Source organism: Leptodactylus fuscus, chromosome 6, assembly GCF_031893055.1.
Source record: "Leptodactylus fuscus isolate aLepFus1 chromosome 6, aLepFus1.hap2, whole genome shotgun sequence".
NCBI classification, from domain to species: domain Eukaryota; kingdom Metazoa; phylum Chordata; class Amphibia; order Anura; family Leptodactylidae; genus Leptodactylus; species Leptodactylus fuscus.
Genome location: NC_134270.1, coordinates 143410130 through 143430874, shown reverse-complemented (window position 1 = coordinate 143430874; position 20745 = coordinate 143410130). Strand labels below are relative to the sequence as shown.

The 20745-nt window shown below is 42.1% G+C and overlaps 1 protein-coding gene across 1 annotated transcript; it reads right to left on the bottom strand.

Annotated features, from left to right (window-relative positions):
- Nucleotides 1–570: 570 nt before the first annotated feature.
- Nucleotides 571–20745, bottom strand: LOC142209143 (protein-glutamine gamma-glutamyltransferase E-like). The gene is made up of 13 exons (XM_075278079.1): nucleotides 20679–20745; nucleotides 19332–19505; nucleotides 17448–17696; nucleotides 15881–15999; nucleotides 13942–14070; nucleotides 12734–12911; nucleotides 9584–9719; nucleotides 7357–7460; nucleotides 6969–7211; nucleotides 4605–4931; nucleotides 3788–3948; nucleotides 3042–3175; nucleotides 571–718 (listed from the first exon to the last, which is right to left on the bottom strand). The coding sequence occupies exons 1-13, from the start codon at nucleotides 20743–20745 to the stop codon at nucleotides 571–573; spliced, it is 2169 nt and encodes a 722-aa protein (XP_075134180.1).

Below are 20745 nucleotides of genomic sequence, written 5' to 3'. Positions count from 1 at the left end.
GTTCCTAGTTACGCCACTGCTTGTGGCCAACAGGTTCACTCCATCCCTGTATAACCATGGTACTTCCATTGTCATTTCTGAAAATCAACATAGACTGACAATTCTTTGCAACACAATTTGTTTTTATTTGACATTTTTCCATTTTTGATCATACAATAGGTCTCTTTCTTGCGAGGACTAATAGTACAGTAGTAAATGACACAAAACTACTGAACATCTATAGCTAGTCTTATCTTAAAGCAACAATACACATAGGACAATACAGTATAACATAGCATTCTGTATTCATACACTTACACATGCACTGTAGTCAACGTCACATTTTAATAGTTAAAAGATTATTCTACAGTACAAAAGAGGTAGAAAGTCTGAAAAAAATCACAATAAACACAAATCAGCCTGAACTGTATAATACAATAGTAATGGATGGTGACGATTCGGTTATACAGTACTGGTGACCACAGTGGTAGAGACCCTTCAGGAGATGTTATCACCAGGTCCCTCCATAACTCAGCCGGGTTGTCAGGATTCGGGCAGTGACAATGACATGGATTCTGGCCTGACGCTGAGTCAGGGGGCCACTGTAATGTGGTGGTAGGTCTTCACGTTCTTTATCTTATCACAGGAGAAGATGGCGATGAGTGTTTTGCTGCCGCTCTTGAAGGGAGTGATTAAAAAGTTAACCAAGGTTTTTTCGCCAGGCTTCAGAGGTGGCAGGCTAAAAACAGAAGTGAAATTTGTATTTAGAGGACTACTTGCAAAAACGGATACCAATGTGAGCAATCTGTGCGACGGGTGGATGCCAGCCTTGAAGATTGAGTGGCTTTTTAAAAAAAATTAAAAAATTCTAAATTTGTCATTTTTTTAATACTGTATACCTTGCGAGCAGAGAGAAATTTTCTTTTCTAATATAGGCTTAAATGGTAAAGTTGTCAAGCCGTCACTAGGTGGAGCATACCCCTGTATACCCCTTTCACACTGAACTTAAAGGGGTTGTCCATCAGACAATATAAAAAAAAAAAAAATAGAACCAACTGCAATTCAGTATTCATAATCATCAGTATTCCCCTCTCCTTTACCCTGGCGGTCCAGTGATGGCATACATGGTCACTCTGGTTTCTATTGACAAGCAGCATGTGACCTCTGCAGACAATCAAAGGTCACAGTGGTCACATGCCGTATTACTGACATCATGGGTCCCATGTCTGAGCCACAGTTTGAGAAGAATGGCACATGACCATTCCAGTCATGGAATGCCTAATACAGTCACATGCTGTCTATGTCTAAACAAAGACAGGAAGGACCACTGGAGAGTAAGTGACGGACTCCTGGGAGCAAAGTAGAGGTGAGTAAAGATTAATTTTTTATTTTGCAGAATTTGCAGCTGTTTATACATTTTTTATATAAGATGGACAACCCCTTTAATAAAAAATGTATACAGTAAGGTATCAGGAAGGGATAAGCATTTAAGGAAAACACTTTTGAGTTCCATCAATATGGATGGAGACGGCTTGTAACATCTCTGCCTGTTCAGGTCAGTGCGCCACCCTCCGCTCGCATGCTGCAGTACAGGCAGCATGTGCAGTTTGATTCCTTGCTTAGAATTTTTGGTTGCACTGTGTGAACATGGCTCTAGTTCTGTAATTGAAATTCCACCACACCCGTCTCCTGCACCTTGTTTGCCTCTGTTCATGAAGTGGTTAATTCTAGTCTTGCCATGTGACTGACAGCCGGTCCTCCAATCAAGCCTAGGGCTGGTTTTCGGCTTCCTATATACAGGCCATGAGCCCACATAGACGTGCTGGCTATTGACTTTGTCCCTGCTAAGCTTCTCTTCTTCTACTATTATATTACGGACTTCCGACCTCTGGCTTTCCCTATTGACTATTCTTTGACTTAGCACTGCATAGCTCGACTGTTTGTCTTGTCTGCGTTTTGTGTTTCATGTATTTAGGAAGGGCCCGTCGCTCAGTTGCAGCCTATTACATAGGATAGGACCAGGCAAGCAGGAAGGGACAGTGGGGGGTTTCAGCTTAGGGCTCACTGTCTCTTGTGCCCCTTCCCAGGGTTTCCAGCAGCTACTGGAGAATTGCTGTCCTAGCAATTCCCTAACACAGCTACAATGTTATCATGTAACATTCTAAGGCTAAACTAATTCACCAACTCAGAATGATATGGCGTTAGAAGTAGAGATGAGCGAGTAGTGTTCGATCGAATACTACGGTATTCGAAATAATCGTACTCGATCGAACACTACTAGCTGTTCGAAGTTTAAGGTTCGATGCAGAACCAGCGTTGATTGGCATAATGCTATACATTCTACCAATCAACGCTGGTTCTTCTCTTACCTTTAGAAGTCTTCTCCGTGCAGCGTCCCCACGGCGTCTTCCAGCTGGAATTCACTCTGCAGTCGGCTCTGCTCAGGCGTCGGGCCAGGCAGAGCCGACTGCGCATGACCGCGCATGCGCAGTCGGCTCTGCCTAGGCCTCGATGCCTAGGCAGAGTGAATTCCAGCCGGAAGAAGACGCGGGGACGCTGCGCCAGGAGAAGACTTCAAGGAGAATCCAGCCCGACCGTCACTCGTGGACTTGGTAAGTATAATTGTATCGAATTTTGCGTACCCCTGAAACGAGCATTTCCCCCCATAGACTATAATGGGGTTCGACATCCGTTCGAACAGTCGAACAGTGTGCGACTGTTCGAATCGGATTTCGAACCTCGGACATTTTAGTGTTCACTCATCTCTAGTTAGAAGGCATATATTCTCTCCAAGTGCCCTCTGAAACGTAAGACCCCCTTACACAAGTCAAGCATTGGGAGTGAGCTTTCATAGATTTCGTAGTCTTGTGTAAAGGGCTTGACCAACAAGACTGTATGATCAACTTGTTGTATCATCGATCATAGTTTGTTTAAGCCACATGTAAAGAGACCCTTTGGTGTGTTGATTCTCCATCAGAACTTGAGCTCATTTTAGATACGTTAGTCCTTTGGTGGACCAGTCCAGTCTTGATACTGAGAATAGATGAGATGATGCAACTTACTCATGTTGGACAGATCCATTAATAAGACCACCTCCTTCAACCACCAACACACACGACTCCATCGTTTCAGACAATGTGTTGGTGATAATAACTTCCGCTGTTAATGCTGATTTCATTGACCCGTGATCTGGACCCTGCCATGAAGGAGATCCATACAGAACACATGGGAATAAGAGGAAAAAATAAAAGGAAACATGAGTGTGTCGTACCAGCAAATATTTCATGCTGTGCAAGTTTCTAATTTTTTAGTAAATTGAGGTTATAAATATTATATTGAAGTCAATGTCACTAATTCTGAGATGGTAAGTGGCATGGCTTAACCAACTTATAGGCTTAGCGTGTATTCACATCTGCATCCTTGGATCCACCACCAAATCGGTGGCAAATTCCGCCATATGAACATACCCAAATAATGCAATGTATGAGCCATTAATAGGAGTAGAGACATACCTGTGTGGCCACAAACTGATGAAGCAATGATAAGATAACCATCTTGTTATGGATATTCAAATTGGTCTGCAAGTGCACCAGGGGTAGGGGCTGATTTGACAAATTTGTCCACAGACAGTCATGATTGGTGGAGATTTTAGGAGAAATTCAGCTCACCATCATAATCATGAATCTTAATAGTTTCATCGATTTGTGGCCATAAAGGTAATCCGTTTCTAATAAAGGACCCTACATGGCATATTATGGGTTGGAGAGGAATACAATACGTTTCACACATCTGCCGTCAGATTCTTTACCTTGATGGTTATCGGAGGCTTTAACAAGATGATATCCTTCTCCACCAGTATGTGTTCCTCTTCTCCTACAACCTGGCACAAAGCTGTCGTTCGGATTAGGTTGTCTTCACCCAAATATTTTTTATATTGAGCGTATGTCAATGGGATTGAGATATTTTTACCTGGGATATAATACATATATAATACAAAATTTATAAAAGGTCGGATAACCCCCTTAAACTATAGCAGGCAGACACTTCTATAGTATAGCATGAACTATGCATTATAAATATATGGCATAGAGCAGCTGACAACAAAGACAATGGAGGAATTATCAATCCGTCTATGCTAATTTCCCAGAGAAGTGATACTGTGTCTTGCATTTAGTGCACCAAACATGCGCTACAACCCCCTTTCTGTGACTTCCTTGCCATATTGTGCAAATGTGGGTGGGTATGCAGGGCAAGGATGCCTTGGCCCGACAAATTGTCATGAGGTATAATGGAAATCTATGCCAGTTCCTAACTGGCATGGTTCTCTATTCTGGTGCACGAGTGTACGCAGATGAGTTGAATCCGGGGCATACCTACCGCCGATCGGAACCTTGGGACATGACCCAGAATCTGGGACTGTCCTGCAGAATCCGGGACGGTTGGGAGGTATGCAGAGGTAAGACGAAGGTTCCATCAAATTTTTAGCCTAATCCAGCTATGATCCTTCTAGGATATATGTACAAGGCTTGTCCTAATGGGACATCCTTTTTAATCTAATGTATATGGACACCTTCTAATGTGTAAGAATCCTACGCCACCTCTTCATGATACATTTTCAGACGTACCTTCATTTGGAGCCAGGGGTGCAATCTTTGCATCTGCCCAGATCTCATACTTGTGTCTCCCGGTGTACAGAATACTGGCAGTGGTGATGTTCACAATCACTTGAATGTGATTGGCTGTCAGGTTCTGTAAGCTCAGAATTATATCTACATCTTGACCAAGACTGGGGACTTGGGACAGACTAAAGGATCCAGACAAGATGGTGCCCCGTCTCAATTTTTCTTCACCTCTTCTTTTGAAATAAAGCATTTTTTTCTCGAGCTCTACTAAAGGACTTTCTAGTAATTTGTTGACTGCTTTCTCAAAGACTTGTCTTTCCTCCATGGAACCTGAAAGTAAAAATGGTGGTATGTAGTATATATGACTGCGAAAGGGTTAAATTCAACTAAAAAATATATGCATTGGCTTCTATGAATAATCTGGAACATATCCCCCACCTAGCATGTACCATTTATAATACTATCCAATCTGATTGTCTTCTATAACAGAGGGGTCTTTGGGCACGCTCAGGCACCAAGGTCCTGTTGTGATGGGCGTGCTCTAATATCAATATCACTTATAACCACTTTTTTATCAGTCATCTTTAAATAATGCATTAGATGGAGGTCTAAGGCCCAGTTCACATCTGTGTTCGGGTTTCCGTTCGGGTAGTTCACTTGGGAACAGAAATCTATCTGCATAAAAAAGCGGTTACCTAAGGAAACTGGCAGACCCCACAGACTATAATGGGGTCCGTGTGGTTTCTGCACGAAAATGTGGAGAGAAAAGTGCTACTTGCAGGACTTTTCCCTCCGCATATTTCATGTGGAGAGGAGAACAGAATGGCCTGAACGCAGATGTGAACCAAGCCTAAGATAGGTTTTGATATCAGCTTCTTAGGGAGAGACATAAGGCATTGCTTGTGATGAAATAGTCACACACTTGTGTATCTGTGTGCCTATGTATTGTAGAACATATTAGGGCTCAGTGTCTTACACGTGGCGGCCACTAGGTGGTGATAAGTTAACGTTAGACAAGGCCACCTGACTACATAGATTAGTAGACACTACTTTGAATCCATACCTATTTATAGGTATGGGGGTAGGTGGAAAAAAACATGAAAAATATGGCCCACTAGCTTTTAGAATTTTTTTTTTCTTTTTTTTTTACATTTCTCTGGTTGGTTGTGCAACATTTATTGTATGTAAAATCTTTGTTATTTCAAATAATCCTTAAAGATGTCCTTTCTCTACCTCTACCAGCTCCTATTTTTATATCCTCCAATAGCTTCTGCTCCGCTGATTTTGGCACAACTAGAATTTTTTCTCTAGCCCCCACCCCTCCTGACCAGCCAGTGCTGTTAGTTTTAACTCCCAATATGCTAATAAAGCTTTTTACTTTCAGTTGGTGGTTTCGGACTTTAGTCTAGGACTTTCCACCTGCAAATAGCGAATCTAGTTAGCATATTGGGGCTGACGCTAACAGCATTGACTGGCCAGGAATGGTGGGGGCTAGAGACAAAATTCTATCTGCACCCGATAATAAAGATGTAAAGACTTGGAGTCAGTGAAGGCAGTAAAAAGCCCTCTTTATGGCTAAGGTCCCATGTAACAGGTCACTGAGAAAAATCACTGTAGAAAAAAACGCGGCAAAAATGAATTTATTGTTTATCCTGCAGCGCTTTTCACAGAAACCTCTGTGGACTTTCTACATCCAATATAGCAACAGTTTTGGAAAATCGCAGCATTTCCAATGTGTATATTTTTCAGCAAAGTGTGGGATTCGCTAGAATTCCATCCACTTTGCAGTGACTGTAAAACGCCGCTTTTGTTGCCGCGGTGTTTCCGCCATGACTAAACCTTGGCATTTACGCCATATGGGGCCTCAGCTTTAAGAAATTTCCATGAAAAGTATTTATCCCCTATGCCCTGGATAGGACATGAGTGTGTAATCATTGGGGTCAACTATCTAACCACTGGGACCCCAATAATCATGAGAATAGGCATCCTAAGGTCCCTGTTATGAATGGAGAGAGAACCCCCCGAACGGAATATCAAATGCATTACAAAGCGGTGAGCAATGACAGCACACGGACCCCATAGACTAAAATGGGGTACATGTGTTTTCCGTGTAGTGTCATGATTCGGGCGGACACCATGCGGAAAACACACGGATCCCATTATACTCTATCGGGTCCGTGTGCTTTCACTGCTCACCACTATTTAATGCATTCGGTATTCGGTTTGGACTCCCTGAACAGGAATACAAGCGTAGATGTGAACCAGGCCTCAGTCTTCATTTTGGTTAATAGAGTCAGTCCAGGTCTTGAGATCTCCCTTCTATGTTGGAACATGAACAGAACTTATCTTTTCTTCTTCCTTTCTTACCTTCTGGGGGTTTGTACAAGTGTGTGATATCCACGCGGCTGTCGCTCCCCACAGCTTTTGTGCTTATATATTTGCCAATGTATCTGGTGTCATTAGAAATCCTTTTCTTAGTGCCATCACTAAACTGGATCCAATGTGAAAAATCAGCGTTCACCGATGCAAACATGAAGGCTACATCATACTTAAGGTCAACATCACCTTCTTTGATAGCCACCAGAGGAGCCGGACCACAGCGATATATTTCTAAAGTCAATGGAAATTGCAAGTTTATTTCATTAGCATTGAATAATGACCAGACTATGTATACTGTAAGAGATGGGGACTAAGGTCAAGTTACTGTACAATGTGCGGTGTCTTTTACACTTTTCGACTTTGGGCGTGTTCTTACCATCACTTTTCTCCAGTGGTGTTGCATCCATGACTTGCCATCCACTATAAGCTGGATCTAAATCCTTACGGGCAAACCAGGCTTCATTCCAGACATGGAAATTCCTGTAAGTGTAAAAAATATCACATGTAATATAAATAGTATGTTTTTAGTATATCTACCAACCTAAGTATCATTTACCAATTCCTTAGGCTACGTGTACACCAATGTGTCCATGAGATGAAATGGTGCAAACAAGACATAGATGGTTTCCATGTGACATCCATGCCCTACATAGACCCATTTATTTCATTTTAGAACGGACAGGAATAGAACCTGTCCTGAGTTTCGCCACTGGGGTCACAGCCAGCGCCACACCTCCCATGAGGCGACCTGAAGCGACCGCTTCAGGCGGCGCTATGCCAGGGCCTCGGGAGGGCGGCATTTTTGCTGACCTAAGCCAGTCCAGGACAAGCTGTCCTGGACTGGCTTAGCATCACCGTGTCTGCAGCCCAACACGGGAAGCGAGCGGTGTATTGGGGTGGCCCTGCTGGACGCAGCGCTGCTCCAGCGGCCGCCCCTCACACTCAGGCAGAAAGCAGGTCCTCTCCCTGCCTGCGAACGCCGCTCGCTCCGCTTGGCCATGCCCCATTTATGTGTGACCCCGCCATAAGGAAATAAGGGGTCAGTGTGCTAACCATTAAATACACAACTAGCACACTGACAACGTCATACTTTTCCTCCTTTTTCTGTACACTGCATGTTTTCATATTCTTCTGCTGGTCTAGGAAGTCTTGGCCAATTTCTCAAGAATTAGGCAATTACCAAAAATATTGTTTTAGACAATAAGAAATACTTTATGATATATAGATGTGTCCACTCTGAATGTTGACCTCATATGGTTAAGGATGCCAATTTCTGATGAAACCAATGCAATATCAAACTATGCCTTGAAAAGCTGAAGTTTACAATGCAACCAATAGATGGCATGTACAGAATATACACATTGTTCTGAAAAGCTGGTCATCTGCACTATATATTTTAGGACATGTTGAGTCAAGAGAAAATTTAAGGAAGGACATATCTATACTAACAAAGGTCATAATATGCTGAGATGCTGGGATTGGTTGTCTGAGTTGTAGTTCTCATACAGTATAGAGTGGGCCTTGAGTATGGATACACCCAGGGTGGGCCATAAGTATGAATACACCCAGATAAAATGGAAGTGGTTGCTGATATCACCTTACCGTTTGTGGCATATTAGTACATGGGAGGAGGAAAAATTTGAGGCCTGGTGACGCTGATGGCGGCCATCCAAAATGGCGGCTTTGTAGATGGCCTCCATGGCTATCACCCGGCCTCAAGTGTTTCCCCCCTCCCATGTACTAATATGCCACAAACAGTAAGGTGATATCAGAAACCACATCCATTTTATCTGGGTGTATCCATACTTATGGCCCACCCCGTAGATCCAAATGCCTATAGGACCCACAAACTGCTTATCAAAAGCTCTGTCCAGTCTCAGACATATGGATGTGTCCATTTAGCTCCACTTTGGTAAAGGAATCCAAATTTACAGACTTCAAGCAGTTTTACTAACGGTGCTCTTAGATTGTTTGTTTATGTCTGTGTATTACCTGCATGTATTTACACTATATTTGCAGTTCAATGTTCCTGGATCTCCTATGTTATGCTCATTTAGGCTTTTCTAAGCTATGTGTTTGCCATTGTACAGTTAATCCTTACAGAATTACATATAAAGAAACCAATAGTATCTGTAATGGATAGAAGAAGGGGCAGAATGTTCCTTATTGTACACCCACAGCCTCAGAGACAAATATAAAATGTGCTGCAGCCATTATGGTGATATTAGCAGCAGAAAAACTGATAGGACACCATGTATAAAGTCTTTCCTAGTCATAAAACAGCAAGATTTTGTACATTTTTCAATTTTTCATGAAAACGCAGATACCCTTTAAGCCACAGAGTCAACTAACTAGTGACCAAACACAAAGATAGTGATGTCATAGACAACCATTATAGTAAAATGGATTTGGAAGGTTAATATAGAAGAAAAACAGATATCAGATATGAAGGATATCCAGCTCTGGATCAGGTAAGTACAAGGTCTTTATTATTGAAGTGCAGGACAACGCATTTCAAGCCTCAATAACTGGTTCTAAGTCATATCTAAAAGCTGAGTCCTCTGTCAAAGTGGTAGCCATAAATATCACTTATTCATATTCACCACATCAAATCTTGCATAGCTCCATTACTCGATCCATTGCTGTCGTAAAATATGTCAATATAAAGATTTGCATTCTTGTCTTGGGCTGAGTTGAAGTTGGTGATTACTCGTGTTGGTATTCCAAGACATCGTAGGACTGAAATATCAGATTGATGTATCATGTTAGATCATACATATACTGTATTAAACATGTTTTCTTACACCTTATCCTATATGATCCCATAATTAACATGTCATAATACTGCAATGGATTGTAGCATAGAACAAACTCAGCTCTGCAATTGGGAAGGACAAACTCGTAACAGCTAAGCTAACCCCCATAATGCTCATAAAAAGTTGTTTGTTCCTGCTGCATTGTATTCCAAAATGTAGATCACCAGAGCAAGATTTGTGGAGTATTGCTAGGAGATCTCAGCTCTGAAGGCGACAGAATTATGAATGCAGTTCTGGGTTGTAAAATATTGAGCTTTTTATGTAGATTCAGTGGCGTAACTACCGCCGTAGCAGCAGAGGCAGCTGCCACAGGGCCCGGGACATAAGGGGCCCGGTGACAGCCGCTACCGCTGCTATCATTATTCTCGGGGGTCTTTTCAGACCCCTGAGTATAATGATCGGTGGCCCGGAAGAGGTAAGAAACATAAAAAACACTGTTACTTACCTCTTCACGATCAGGCAGGCTTTGCCTAGTCATCTGACGTCTCATGACCCCGGCCTGCGTCCCGGGTCATGTGACGTCTGACGTCATTGAAGATGGACTACTTCGGAGGCCAACAGCATAGGAGCCGGGAGATAGGTGAGTTTTTTAAAATGTTTTTCTCCCCTTGGGTCTCTGATTATTATACTCTGGGGTCTGAAAAGACCCCAGAGTATAATAATTGTTTATGGGTGTCCACAGTGGGACATAATACTGTGTGCAGGAGTCACTATGGGGGATAATACTGTGTGCATGGGTCACTATGGGGTATAATACTGTGTGCAGGGGCCACTATGGGGAATAACACTGTGTGCAGGGGCCACTATGGGGAATAACACTGTGTGCAGGGGCCACTATGGGGGATAATAATGTGTGCAGGGGCCACTATGGGGGATAATACTGTGTGCAGGGGCCACTATGGGGGATAATACTGTGTGCAGGCGCCACTATGGGGTATAATACTGTGTGCATTGGCCACTATAGTGTACAATACTGTGTGGAGGGGCCACTATGGGGGATACTACTGTGTGCAGTGGCCACTATGGGGCATAATCGAGCACGCAAGAATGCGTAGGAGGAGGTTGGTCGAGGTCTTCAGCGTCGGTGTTGGTCGGGGGGGCCCCATGTCAAAACTATGCCACAGGGCCTCGCCATTCCTAGTTACGCCACTGTGTAGATTAATTATAGGAACATTATAGGATAAGTTACATGTTTTTTCAGATGTGTCCATACATTTGCTTGAATATGGTTCAAGTGTAAGTCACTTTTTTTTTGCTATTTTGTGTTGTGTGGTTGGTATATTTTTTTATGTTAAATATACTTTAGTATCCTATCTAACTTTCTTTTTATTATAAAACAGGTAACATTCTGCATAGCAACCCTCTAGCTCAGTTCTTACAAGGGAAAGTTTGTATACATTTGTATTGTAAATATGCGGAGCTGAAGCATTTACCAAAATGTGGATGGTCACTCCAAATGGCTGTATCTCTGCTTTTATACAACCTAGAAAACTCAGCTATCTATAACAGAGCTGGAGATGTCACTAGTTAAAAACATAGTTGGGAATTTGAACTTAAAGGGATTCCTTCATTAGAATCCCTTTTTTCAGTACTACCACTTTGGAATAGCATTAAGAAAGGCTATTCTTCACCTATTTTTAGAATTCTTCTCCACACCGCCGTTTCGGTGATATTCCCGGTTTTCTCTGTATGCAAGTGAGTCTCCAGACAGCACAGGGAGCGACTCCTGCACTCAAACAGCATAGGGGTGTCCCCTGTGCAGTGTGAAGACTCTCCAGCAACGTTCTTCCTCTTCTACAGCCACACCTTTCCACCGCGTCTTCCTGTTGTCTTCTTCTGGCGAGACTGCACGTCTTGTCGGCCATTTCTCTGTGGCCGCTACATGAGCAAATGCAGTCTCGTGAGAAGTAGACGACAGGAGGATGCGGTGGAGAGGCGTGGCTGTAGAAGAGGAAGGGCGACAATGGAGAGTCTTCAGGCAGCAAAGGGGACGCCCCCTGTGCTGTCTGGAGACTCATTTGCATAGGGGGAAAACGGGAATATCACCGAAACGGCGGCATGGAGAACAGTTCTAAAGGTAGGGGAAAAATAGCCTCTTAAGTCTATTCCGACATGGTAGTACTGAAAAAAGGGATTATAATGATAGAATCCCTTTAACATGCAACTTTCTTGGCAGAATATGAAAGCTGACAACCATTTTTCTAGGTGGTATATAACCAGAGATACAGTTATCTGAAGTGATCATCCTGCATTTTGGAAATTTCTCAGCTCTACATGCTGCATTGTGTATGAGTGTCTAGAAAGAGTCTCTATGGCCATGCTCTATGGCACCAGACTATTTCCTATTAAAAAGAAGTTTGAGAGGGTAATAAATTATATTACAAAAAGTTCATACCCCTCAGCCCCTAACCTGACACAACAAAAAAAAAAAAAGAGAAAAAATACAATTACACTTGAAGGTTTCTCAATACAATTAAGGACAGGTTCACACCTGTACGCGCTCTCCACTTTGCGGGTTTCCATCTTCTGCCAACAGGAGACGGAAACCTGGCAGTCTGTGTCCGACCGTGAGTGCCCATGAGTGTCTTCTGGTCTCCGTTTTTTTTAACCGGACACAAAGGCCTGCATGTCCAACTTTGTGTCCGGTTAAAAAAAACGTTTTCACCACGGAGACGCAGAAGACGCTCATGGACGCTCACTTTGCAAACCCATTCAAATGTATGGGCTTGAAAATTGACTGATTTCCGCCTCCTGTCCAGTTTCTCAGGCAGAAGATGGAAACCTGAAAGCAGAGACTGGGCGCAGGTGTGAACCCGCCCATACTGTAGCAATGGTAAAAATGTTGACAGACTGCAGCTCCCAACCCCACCACTAGGTGGCCACATATAAACACAGCAGAAATAAATAGGATAAATACCATATTGCCGTTGACCCTACCTGTGCAGAGAACTCCACCATACACCCAGCACTGGCCATATTTCACAGGCTTATATCCCTTGAAGTACCAGCTCTGTAGAATAGCAGTACTTCCATTCCAGCTGGTGGGGCTAACTCCATCTTCATAAAATCCACTCCAATTCTCCACAAGTACGCCATTTTCATCTTTACTATTTAACTTGGGGACACAGCATATATTTCAAGACAAAATAGATTTCATTGGAGAATTTGTCAATTTATGGCTAGACTTGAGACATAAGAAGACATTTCACGTACACTCCAAGATCGTGGAGATATGAGTGAGACTATGAGACAGAGAAATTAGTCTGGGACAGGATGCAGATGTACGTGATATATTAATCCAGAATCATGGGGCTAGATTAAAGGGAACCTGTCATGTTAAAAATGACATAGTACCCATGTAGGTAATGGAACTTCTGGTGGTAGGTAGGTGCTTCTGTTGCATGTTATATTGAGGTACCTGTTGGTTGTTGTTTATGTTAAAAGGGGTTATCCAGCTTCCAAAAATTATCTGCAAATGCATCCATGGTAGGGATAAATATGCACCGTTCCCTTGTGCGCCCTTTGCCTGGCTTTATTTTACTTGCTGCTCCTTGTATTACTGTTATTTAAAAGCAGTGAATATGTGGACAAACTACATTCCCCATGATTCATCTGCTTACTCTCACTCTCTGTGTATCCCTTTCTCCACTCTCCCCTGCAAATAAATCATAGATAATAAATCCCTCCCACATTCGAGGTCACATGCTACTATAACAGTTAATTTGCTACTCAACTCAAGGGAGGAGGGGTACACATAGAGTGAGAGTGAGAAGATGAATTATGGGAAATGTAGTTTGCTCTACGGTATGCTGCCAGATCAGACATCATGTTCAATGCGACAGGTTTCCTTAAAAAAATCATGAAATTGTAATGTTGGAGTAGCCAGGCTATAGCTCGACTAGGCTCATATCTTAAAGGGATATTACCAGTTTGGAAACGTACAGCTTGTCTACCCCTTCCCCAAATAAATCATAATGTTTTGCATACCAAGATAAACGTTCACAAATGCTCTGCTCAGTATAAAGAAAGCGTATAAGAGACAATAAAGATAAAACGGAGAAGGTTTCGATGAGGTTAGTTGGATATTGAACATGAAGCAATATGTATTTATTAATAAATTAAATACCTAGTTCGTATTGACTTACTGTGGCATTAAGTACTCTGCACACATATAGGGGGTCGTTCCTCTGGGCGACATCTGAGCCTGGATCACTTTGATAGTTAATACTTCGATCCAAAATAGCAAAGCACGTTTCCAATATAGTCTTCTCAAACTAGAACCAAGAATGTATAATAGTGGAAAACAGAATGAAACAAGATTCTACACAGTTTAGAGTCCATCTGTACTCAGAAAGCAAGTTGAATGGCATAAAGGCTCAGTGGTTAGCAGTGTCCTGGGGTCCTGGGTTTGAATCTTACAAGGACAACGTGTCCAAGGAGTTTGTATGTTCCCGCCATGTTTGTGTGGGTTTCCCCCCCACATGGCAAAAATATAGCGATAGGTAAATAGACTTCCGGTAAATCTACTGACCCTCTTGGATAATGAGCATTGGCTATGGGAGCCAATATCTCCACAATGCTCCCTTCACTTTGAGTCCATTGTGTGACAAAGGTGCATTGTAAATGTGTGTTATTGCCTAGAGTCATCCTGTCGGTTCAGCTTACTGGAGTTATCCAGATACATCTTTGCCTGTTTGGGTCTCTGCTCGCGTGCTGCGGCACAGGAAGCGTGTTCAGTTATGATCCCTTAATTTAGGTTCTTGTTCTGTCTGAACACTGTTCTATTCCCTCTTCTCTGCAACATATTATCCACCACATCTATCCCTTACAGCTTTGTTTCCCTCTGCTCCTAAAATAGTTAATCTTAGCCTTACCTGTGTGATGGACCGCCTATCTGTCAATCAAGTCTGCAGCAGGTTCTTGACTTCCTATAAACAGGTCATCAGCCTACACATGTTTGCTGGCTATTGAGACTCTGTCCTTGCTAAACGGTTCTCTTTGCTATTGTATTGTATTTACTGACCTTTGTTTTTTTTTTGTTACTACTCTTTTGGATTACGATTTGGTACTGCTTTGTCTCTCTGGCTTTTACCCTTGGTTTGCTGATTCTTCTTCTGTGTTGTGTTGACTCATCTACCTTTTGTGTTTACACTTATCTAGAGAAGGGACTGTCACCCAGTTGTCCCTGTCATTAGGACAGTGAGGCAAGTAGGTAGGCATAGTGGCTGGGTCGAGTTCAGAACTCTCTGTCTCTGTTTTTCCCTTTTCCCAGGTTTCAGCAGTAGCACTGGGGAATTGTTCAACTGGTAATTTTCTTAAACATATATGTTTCTTCCGATGTGTTTCAGATCAAAATTGATTAAACTAAGGCTAAGTTCACACTAGCATCAGCTTCTTTTTTTGACAAAAAAAAAAAAAAAATTCAATAAATGGAAAGCAGACAAAGGCTTCCATTTTTAACACTTTTATCAGTCTTTCATTTGTAGCAGCCATCTCTGCTTCAAGGAGTTTTGAGTCGTACCTTTACATGATAGACTGCACTACACAGGCTCTCCACAGGGGGAGACATACATTTCTTCACTAACTACTGACCAGCAGACAGTTCCTATCACACAGGTGAAGTATATCACAGGTCAGCCTTCCTAACTATATACTTATAGTATAGATTATTTAGCAAAATGTATAAAAAAGGATAATTGCATTGTTCCACAGCAGGTTTGGATAGAACAGTCTCTATCTGGCCAGGTAGTGCACCATAGGATTGACAGCAGAGCAAAGAGAAATCTAAATGCCAAGATGGAGTGTGCGTAGAAGCTGAGGACAATCTGGACTGCAGGGATATGAGTGCAGTATACAAGAGAGTAACCTGCCTTGATGTCCAATTGGTAGTGTTGGTCTGATGGTCCAGGAAGCTAGACGTCCGCATTTGTTCAACATAGAGATTATACGTAAAACTTACCATTATACATGGAGACACAAAAAGGCATTTCATGATTCATAGCACACCAAATATATCTTCTTGTGTTCCAACATATTTAGTCATATTAAACTTCACATCTACCCAAGGCAATGGACGGAAAATACCTGATTGTAGTTCCATGTGGCAGCCACGATGTCAGTTTCAGACCCCGTAAATATCACCCCTCTTTCATTTAGAACATATTCTTGGCGCTCATTCTCATCGCCTAGAAACACATCGTCTTCTGAAATAACAAATCAAAAATGTGTTTAATAGAGTTACATTGGTAATACACATTGGATTAAAGTTGGCCGACCATCATTTTCTTAAAGAACGCCCAACCAGCTATGTGTATGGGGTTACCCCGAGTTTTCCTTAATGATACAATGGATTGTTATTGGTTGAATGAGCATTTGGCCAACAATTATCTAAAGCAGGGGTCTCAAACTCGCGGCCCATGGGCCAACTGTGGCCCTCGGGACGATAGTTTGCAGCCCTTGGCGGATGCCGGGTGTTTAACTATGGCATCCGCCCAGGAGTCGGGCGGCTGCCATAGCTGCCAGGTGTCTAATGCCTCTGGTCGGTGCCCACACAGATCGGAGGCATTAACCCCTCTGGCGCCTCCATCAAAGCTGACCGAGGAGCCATTTTCCCGGCGGCGCATGGTCGGCATTTTGCCGGTGATCGCCGGTGCCTGGTCCAGGGTCGACGTCACATTGACATGACAGCCAGGAGCCTTATAAAGGCTCCCTCGCCTGTCTGCAGTGATTTTCTTTTGCAGGCTGCTCTATGCAGCCTGCAAAAGAAATTACGATTTTTTGCAATGTATTGCAATGCATTAGCATTGTAATGCATTGCATTAGTGATCAGACCCCCTGGGGTTCAAGACCCCCTAGGGGGGTCTAATAAATGCAAAAATAAAAATAAAAATATATAAAAAAAATTAAAAAGTATTAAAAATTCAAATCACTCCCCTTTCCCTAGAACACATATAAAAGTAGTTAAATACAGTGAAACACATACATGTTAGGTATCGCTATGTCCGAAAACGCCCGCTCTACAAGTTTATAAAAATATTTTTCCTGTTCGGTAAACGCCATAGCGGGAAAAAAACTCAAAAGTGCCAAGCTGCCATTTTTTCACTGTTTTGCCTCTGATAAAAATTTGAATAAAAAATGATAAAAGCAAAAGCAATTCCCCAAAATGGTGTAACTAAAAAGTACACCCCGCCCCACAAAAAAAGATTCCCTATACATCCCCGTACACGGACGTATAAAAAAGTTACGGTTGTCAGAATATGGTGACTTTTAGAAAAATAAATTTGGCCTAGTTTTGGATCTTTGTTAAGGGGTTAAAATGTAAACAAAACCATATAAATTTCGTATCTTCGGGTTGCTAATCTTAAAATATATCTACTGATATTGATAACATTGGAATGTTTTTGTAAGAGCTTTTCTTGTGGAAAACCTGATGCGGCCCAGCCTCACCCAGACTCTACCTCCAGCGGTCCCCGGGTAAATTGAGTTTGAGACCCCTGATCTAAACTGTATGGCCGGCTCTGTCGACATAACTTACAATGGGTTTCTGTAGATAATGTATGTTGTCCATTATATGTTGGCATAACTTTACTACAACTATATCAAAGTATATAGACCAGGGTCATTAGAATAAAAGATATTGGAACCTTCTTACCGTGCGACCAGGGGTTAAAGAGCAAGTAGAATCCGCCAATAGCTTGTGGAGACACTGCTTGCGTGCTGCTGGTATTTTTGGAGACACTCAGGATATAATATCCGATCACTGCTTCGGGGGGGCTATTTATGGCCACTGTCAAGGCATTGGAGTTACTGGAGGTTAACACTGAGCTCCATGACTTCTGATCTGCATTATCAAAGAGTGAGAATGTTGTTCTTGTTTTCATGTCTTCGGATGGGGTTGGTCCTAGTATGAGGAGAACACAAAATATTCAGTATTGCAATACACAGACCTAATGCACAGTTATATAAATGTCCACATTAAATATATAATAGCTTAAATATGTTTAAAGGGAACCTGTCAGGACAATTTGGGAAATAAACTACTCACAGAATTCTAGTGCTCCAAATAGCCCTGATATAATGTAATCCATGGCCACATTGAAAATAAAAAATCTGTATACAAACCCAGGCGCTGTACTCCAGTTCTTTAGTAAAGCTACAGGAATACACCATGACTTTAGTGGACATGCGCTGGACCTTGGGTACCTGCACAGTGAAGCCGGCACATACGTCCCTGGCCAAGCTAAACAACTGTCTCAAGTTAAAATTTGCTACATCTATATTTAAAGAGGACTTTAACAAGGTCTGAAAAGCTGAATGACATAGAGTATATGATAGGAGATGTCGCCCTTACCATTTTGGTGTTCTGTTTAGAGGAGTTGGGTTGATAGGATGGGTTTGGGTGACTTCCTTTACGGAGCTTAATAACTTTCTCTGCTCTTCTTCCAGCTCCGTTTTTATATTGGCAGTTTCTAATGGAGACTATTCTGACTACAGTGACAGGGGGAACCCAGCAAACAGGTGCAGATCCCTAAGTAGGGGTTAAAGACTGAATATTGAGGTATCTCTTGGATTGTACTTCTCAGTTAAGCACCAAGTCAAATCCATTGCAATCTAGTGGAAATGGAACTTGCCGTCTAATTTATGTTCAACATTAAGGCCTGGTTCACATCTGCATTTGGGTTTCCATTTGGGGAGTCTGTTTGTGGACCTCCCGGACAGAAACCTATTTGCATAAAAAAGTGACTATCTAAGGGAACCCACGGACCCCATTAACTATAATGGGGTCTGTGTGATTTCCACTCGGTTTCTGCACTAAAAATACGGAGAGAAAAGTGCTGCTTGAAGGATATTTCATGTGGATAGGGGAACGGAATGGCCCCAACAGAGATATGAACCGGGCCTAAGGGAACATCTAAGGGTCCCAAAAGAGGTCCACTGATGATAAAGAAGCTACCACCCTAAAGCATGTGTACCTTCTATAGAAGTAGGACACACTTGGCTTCTTCATAGATCCATTAAAATATTAAGTGCCAGTTTGGCATAACTTATTTAATGATGCATGCCGTAGACTTGACTTTGAAGAAGTGGCATAATGGCGCCACTTAAGTGCCAGGTTAGTAACACCTATAATTTTTATAAAATGGCCACTAATTCACACTAGGTCTGTGCCAAACTATTATCATCATCAATTCAATTGAAGTAGGTTTATAGAACATGGGAGAGGAAAAAATACAGAATTTCATGGATGTTTTTCCCCTGTACAATCCATTACCTTTAGGGGGAGTTCACACAGTGTAACATGCCGTGTGATGTGGCACGTGTACGCCTCGTGACCCTTTGCGTGCCGTATCGTATGCGCCGCGCTAGTTTGCGGCCGTGAATAAATGCACGGCCGCAAATTAGCACGGCGCATACGATCCCCGCTCCCATTGAAATCAATGAGAGCGTTTACGGCACGCAAAGGGTCCCGTGGCGTACACGTGCCACATCACGCGGCACGTTACACCGTGTGAACGCCCCCTTACATCTCTCTTACCAGTTTCCACAATGAATGTGACATTCTCTCCAGATTGTAAAGGTCGATTCAAATACAAAGTGATGGTGAAAGGTTGTCCTCTCCGCAGGATGAGTGCGCCGTTGTCAAAGACATCGGTACGATGGTTAGTCTTATTTGTAGAGAGAAACCACTCACAACTGTTGACTTGCAAATCTGTAAAAATTTAAGGCAAAATTAATATAAACCCATATAGAAAGTTATCACAGATCCGAACTGTTAAAGGGAAAGTATTGCCAGAAAATTACCTATTGTTTAAATCAGAGTTTTATCTAAAAAATTTATGAAATTTTGGTGGTTTTTAAATTTTCATATTGTCATCTACATTTAAGGAAAAAATCCTAAAAATCTTGCAATACCAAATCTTGCTGCTAAACCTTAAATAGTTTGTGCCTTCTTGTCTTGATGGGCCATATATAGATAATAAGAGGGGAGATCTTTAAACACCCCAACAAAAAAAATTAAAAAAATATGTTTAATAAAACAGGTCAACACATTCCTTTAAGATGCAACCAATTCTTTTGGGAGATTGTAGGTATCATTCATCTACCATGGATGTGATCTATAACCTACAGGGTTATGTACTCAGAGGGGAAAAGAAGGATGAAAATAGACCCACTATAGGTAGGGTAATTCTGACATGCTAGAAGATGAGAGAGATGTTTTGGAGATTTTCATGGGTAGGAATATCCAATACTTATGGATAACTGTAAGAAAATTGGTCAACTTGGGGATGTGTTGCTCTAGAAATTCTAGGCGATGGGTTTTCTTCACCAATTGGCAAGTTCTTCAAGTCCTGAGGCACCGCAGCTTTCTTAAATCTTCACTTGGTGCCATCATATGGGATGATATAATGACCTTACTATGCAATTCCAGGTCTACGGTGTCAGTCACTACGTCCCATCGCTGACTCAATTAGTCGTTTTCGGATTATACCAGTTAATTGTTAAATCTAAGAGGCGCTTTAGTACTTATGGACAATTTTGGGCTTTGCCTTACTACCAACCCATAAATCTAATGGTGGGTCATTGAGTTTTTTGACTTCCTGGATTAGTTGTTGTTGGATGCTTTGCGTTGCTCCTGGGAAAATTTACCACCTTTCCTAATTTGATGGGTGGACATACAGTACTATATAGGCAACCTCTGCAGCTGCCCATGGACCAGTAAGTAAGTAGTTCCCCTAAAATAGCATATATGGAGCAAGGTTGCATTACTTAGAAAAGCAATAGCCTGGAAAGGGGTGATGAAAAAATGCTATGTAAGGGTGGTGCTCTAAGTGAAAAGAAGTCCAAGCAATATGAAAAATAGTAAAAAAAACTTGGCACTCACCCTGTGCGTTAAAAAGTCCAAACTTTATTATAGATGTCCAGGTAAAAACATAGATGGGAGGAGGCAT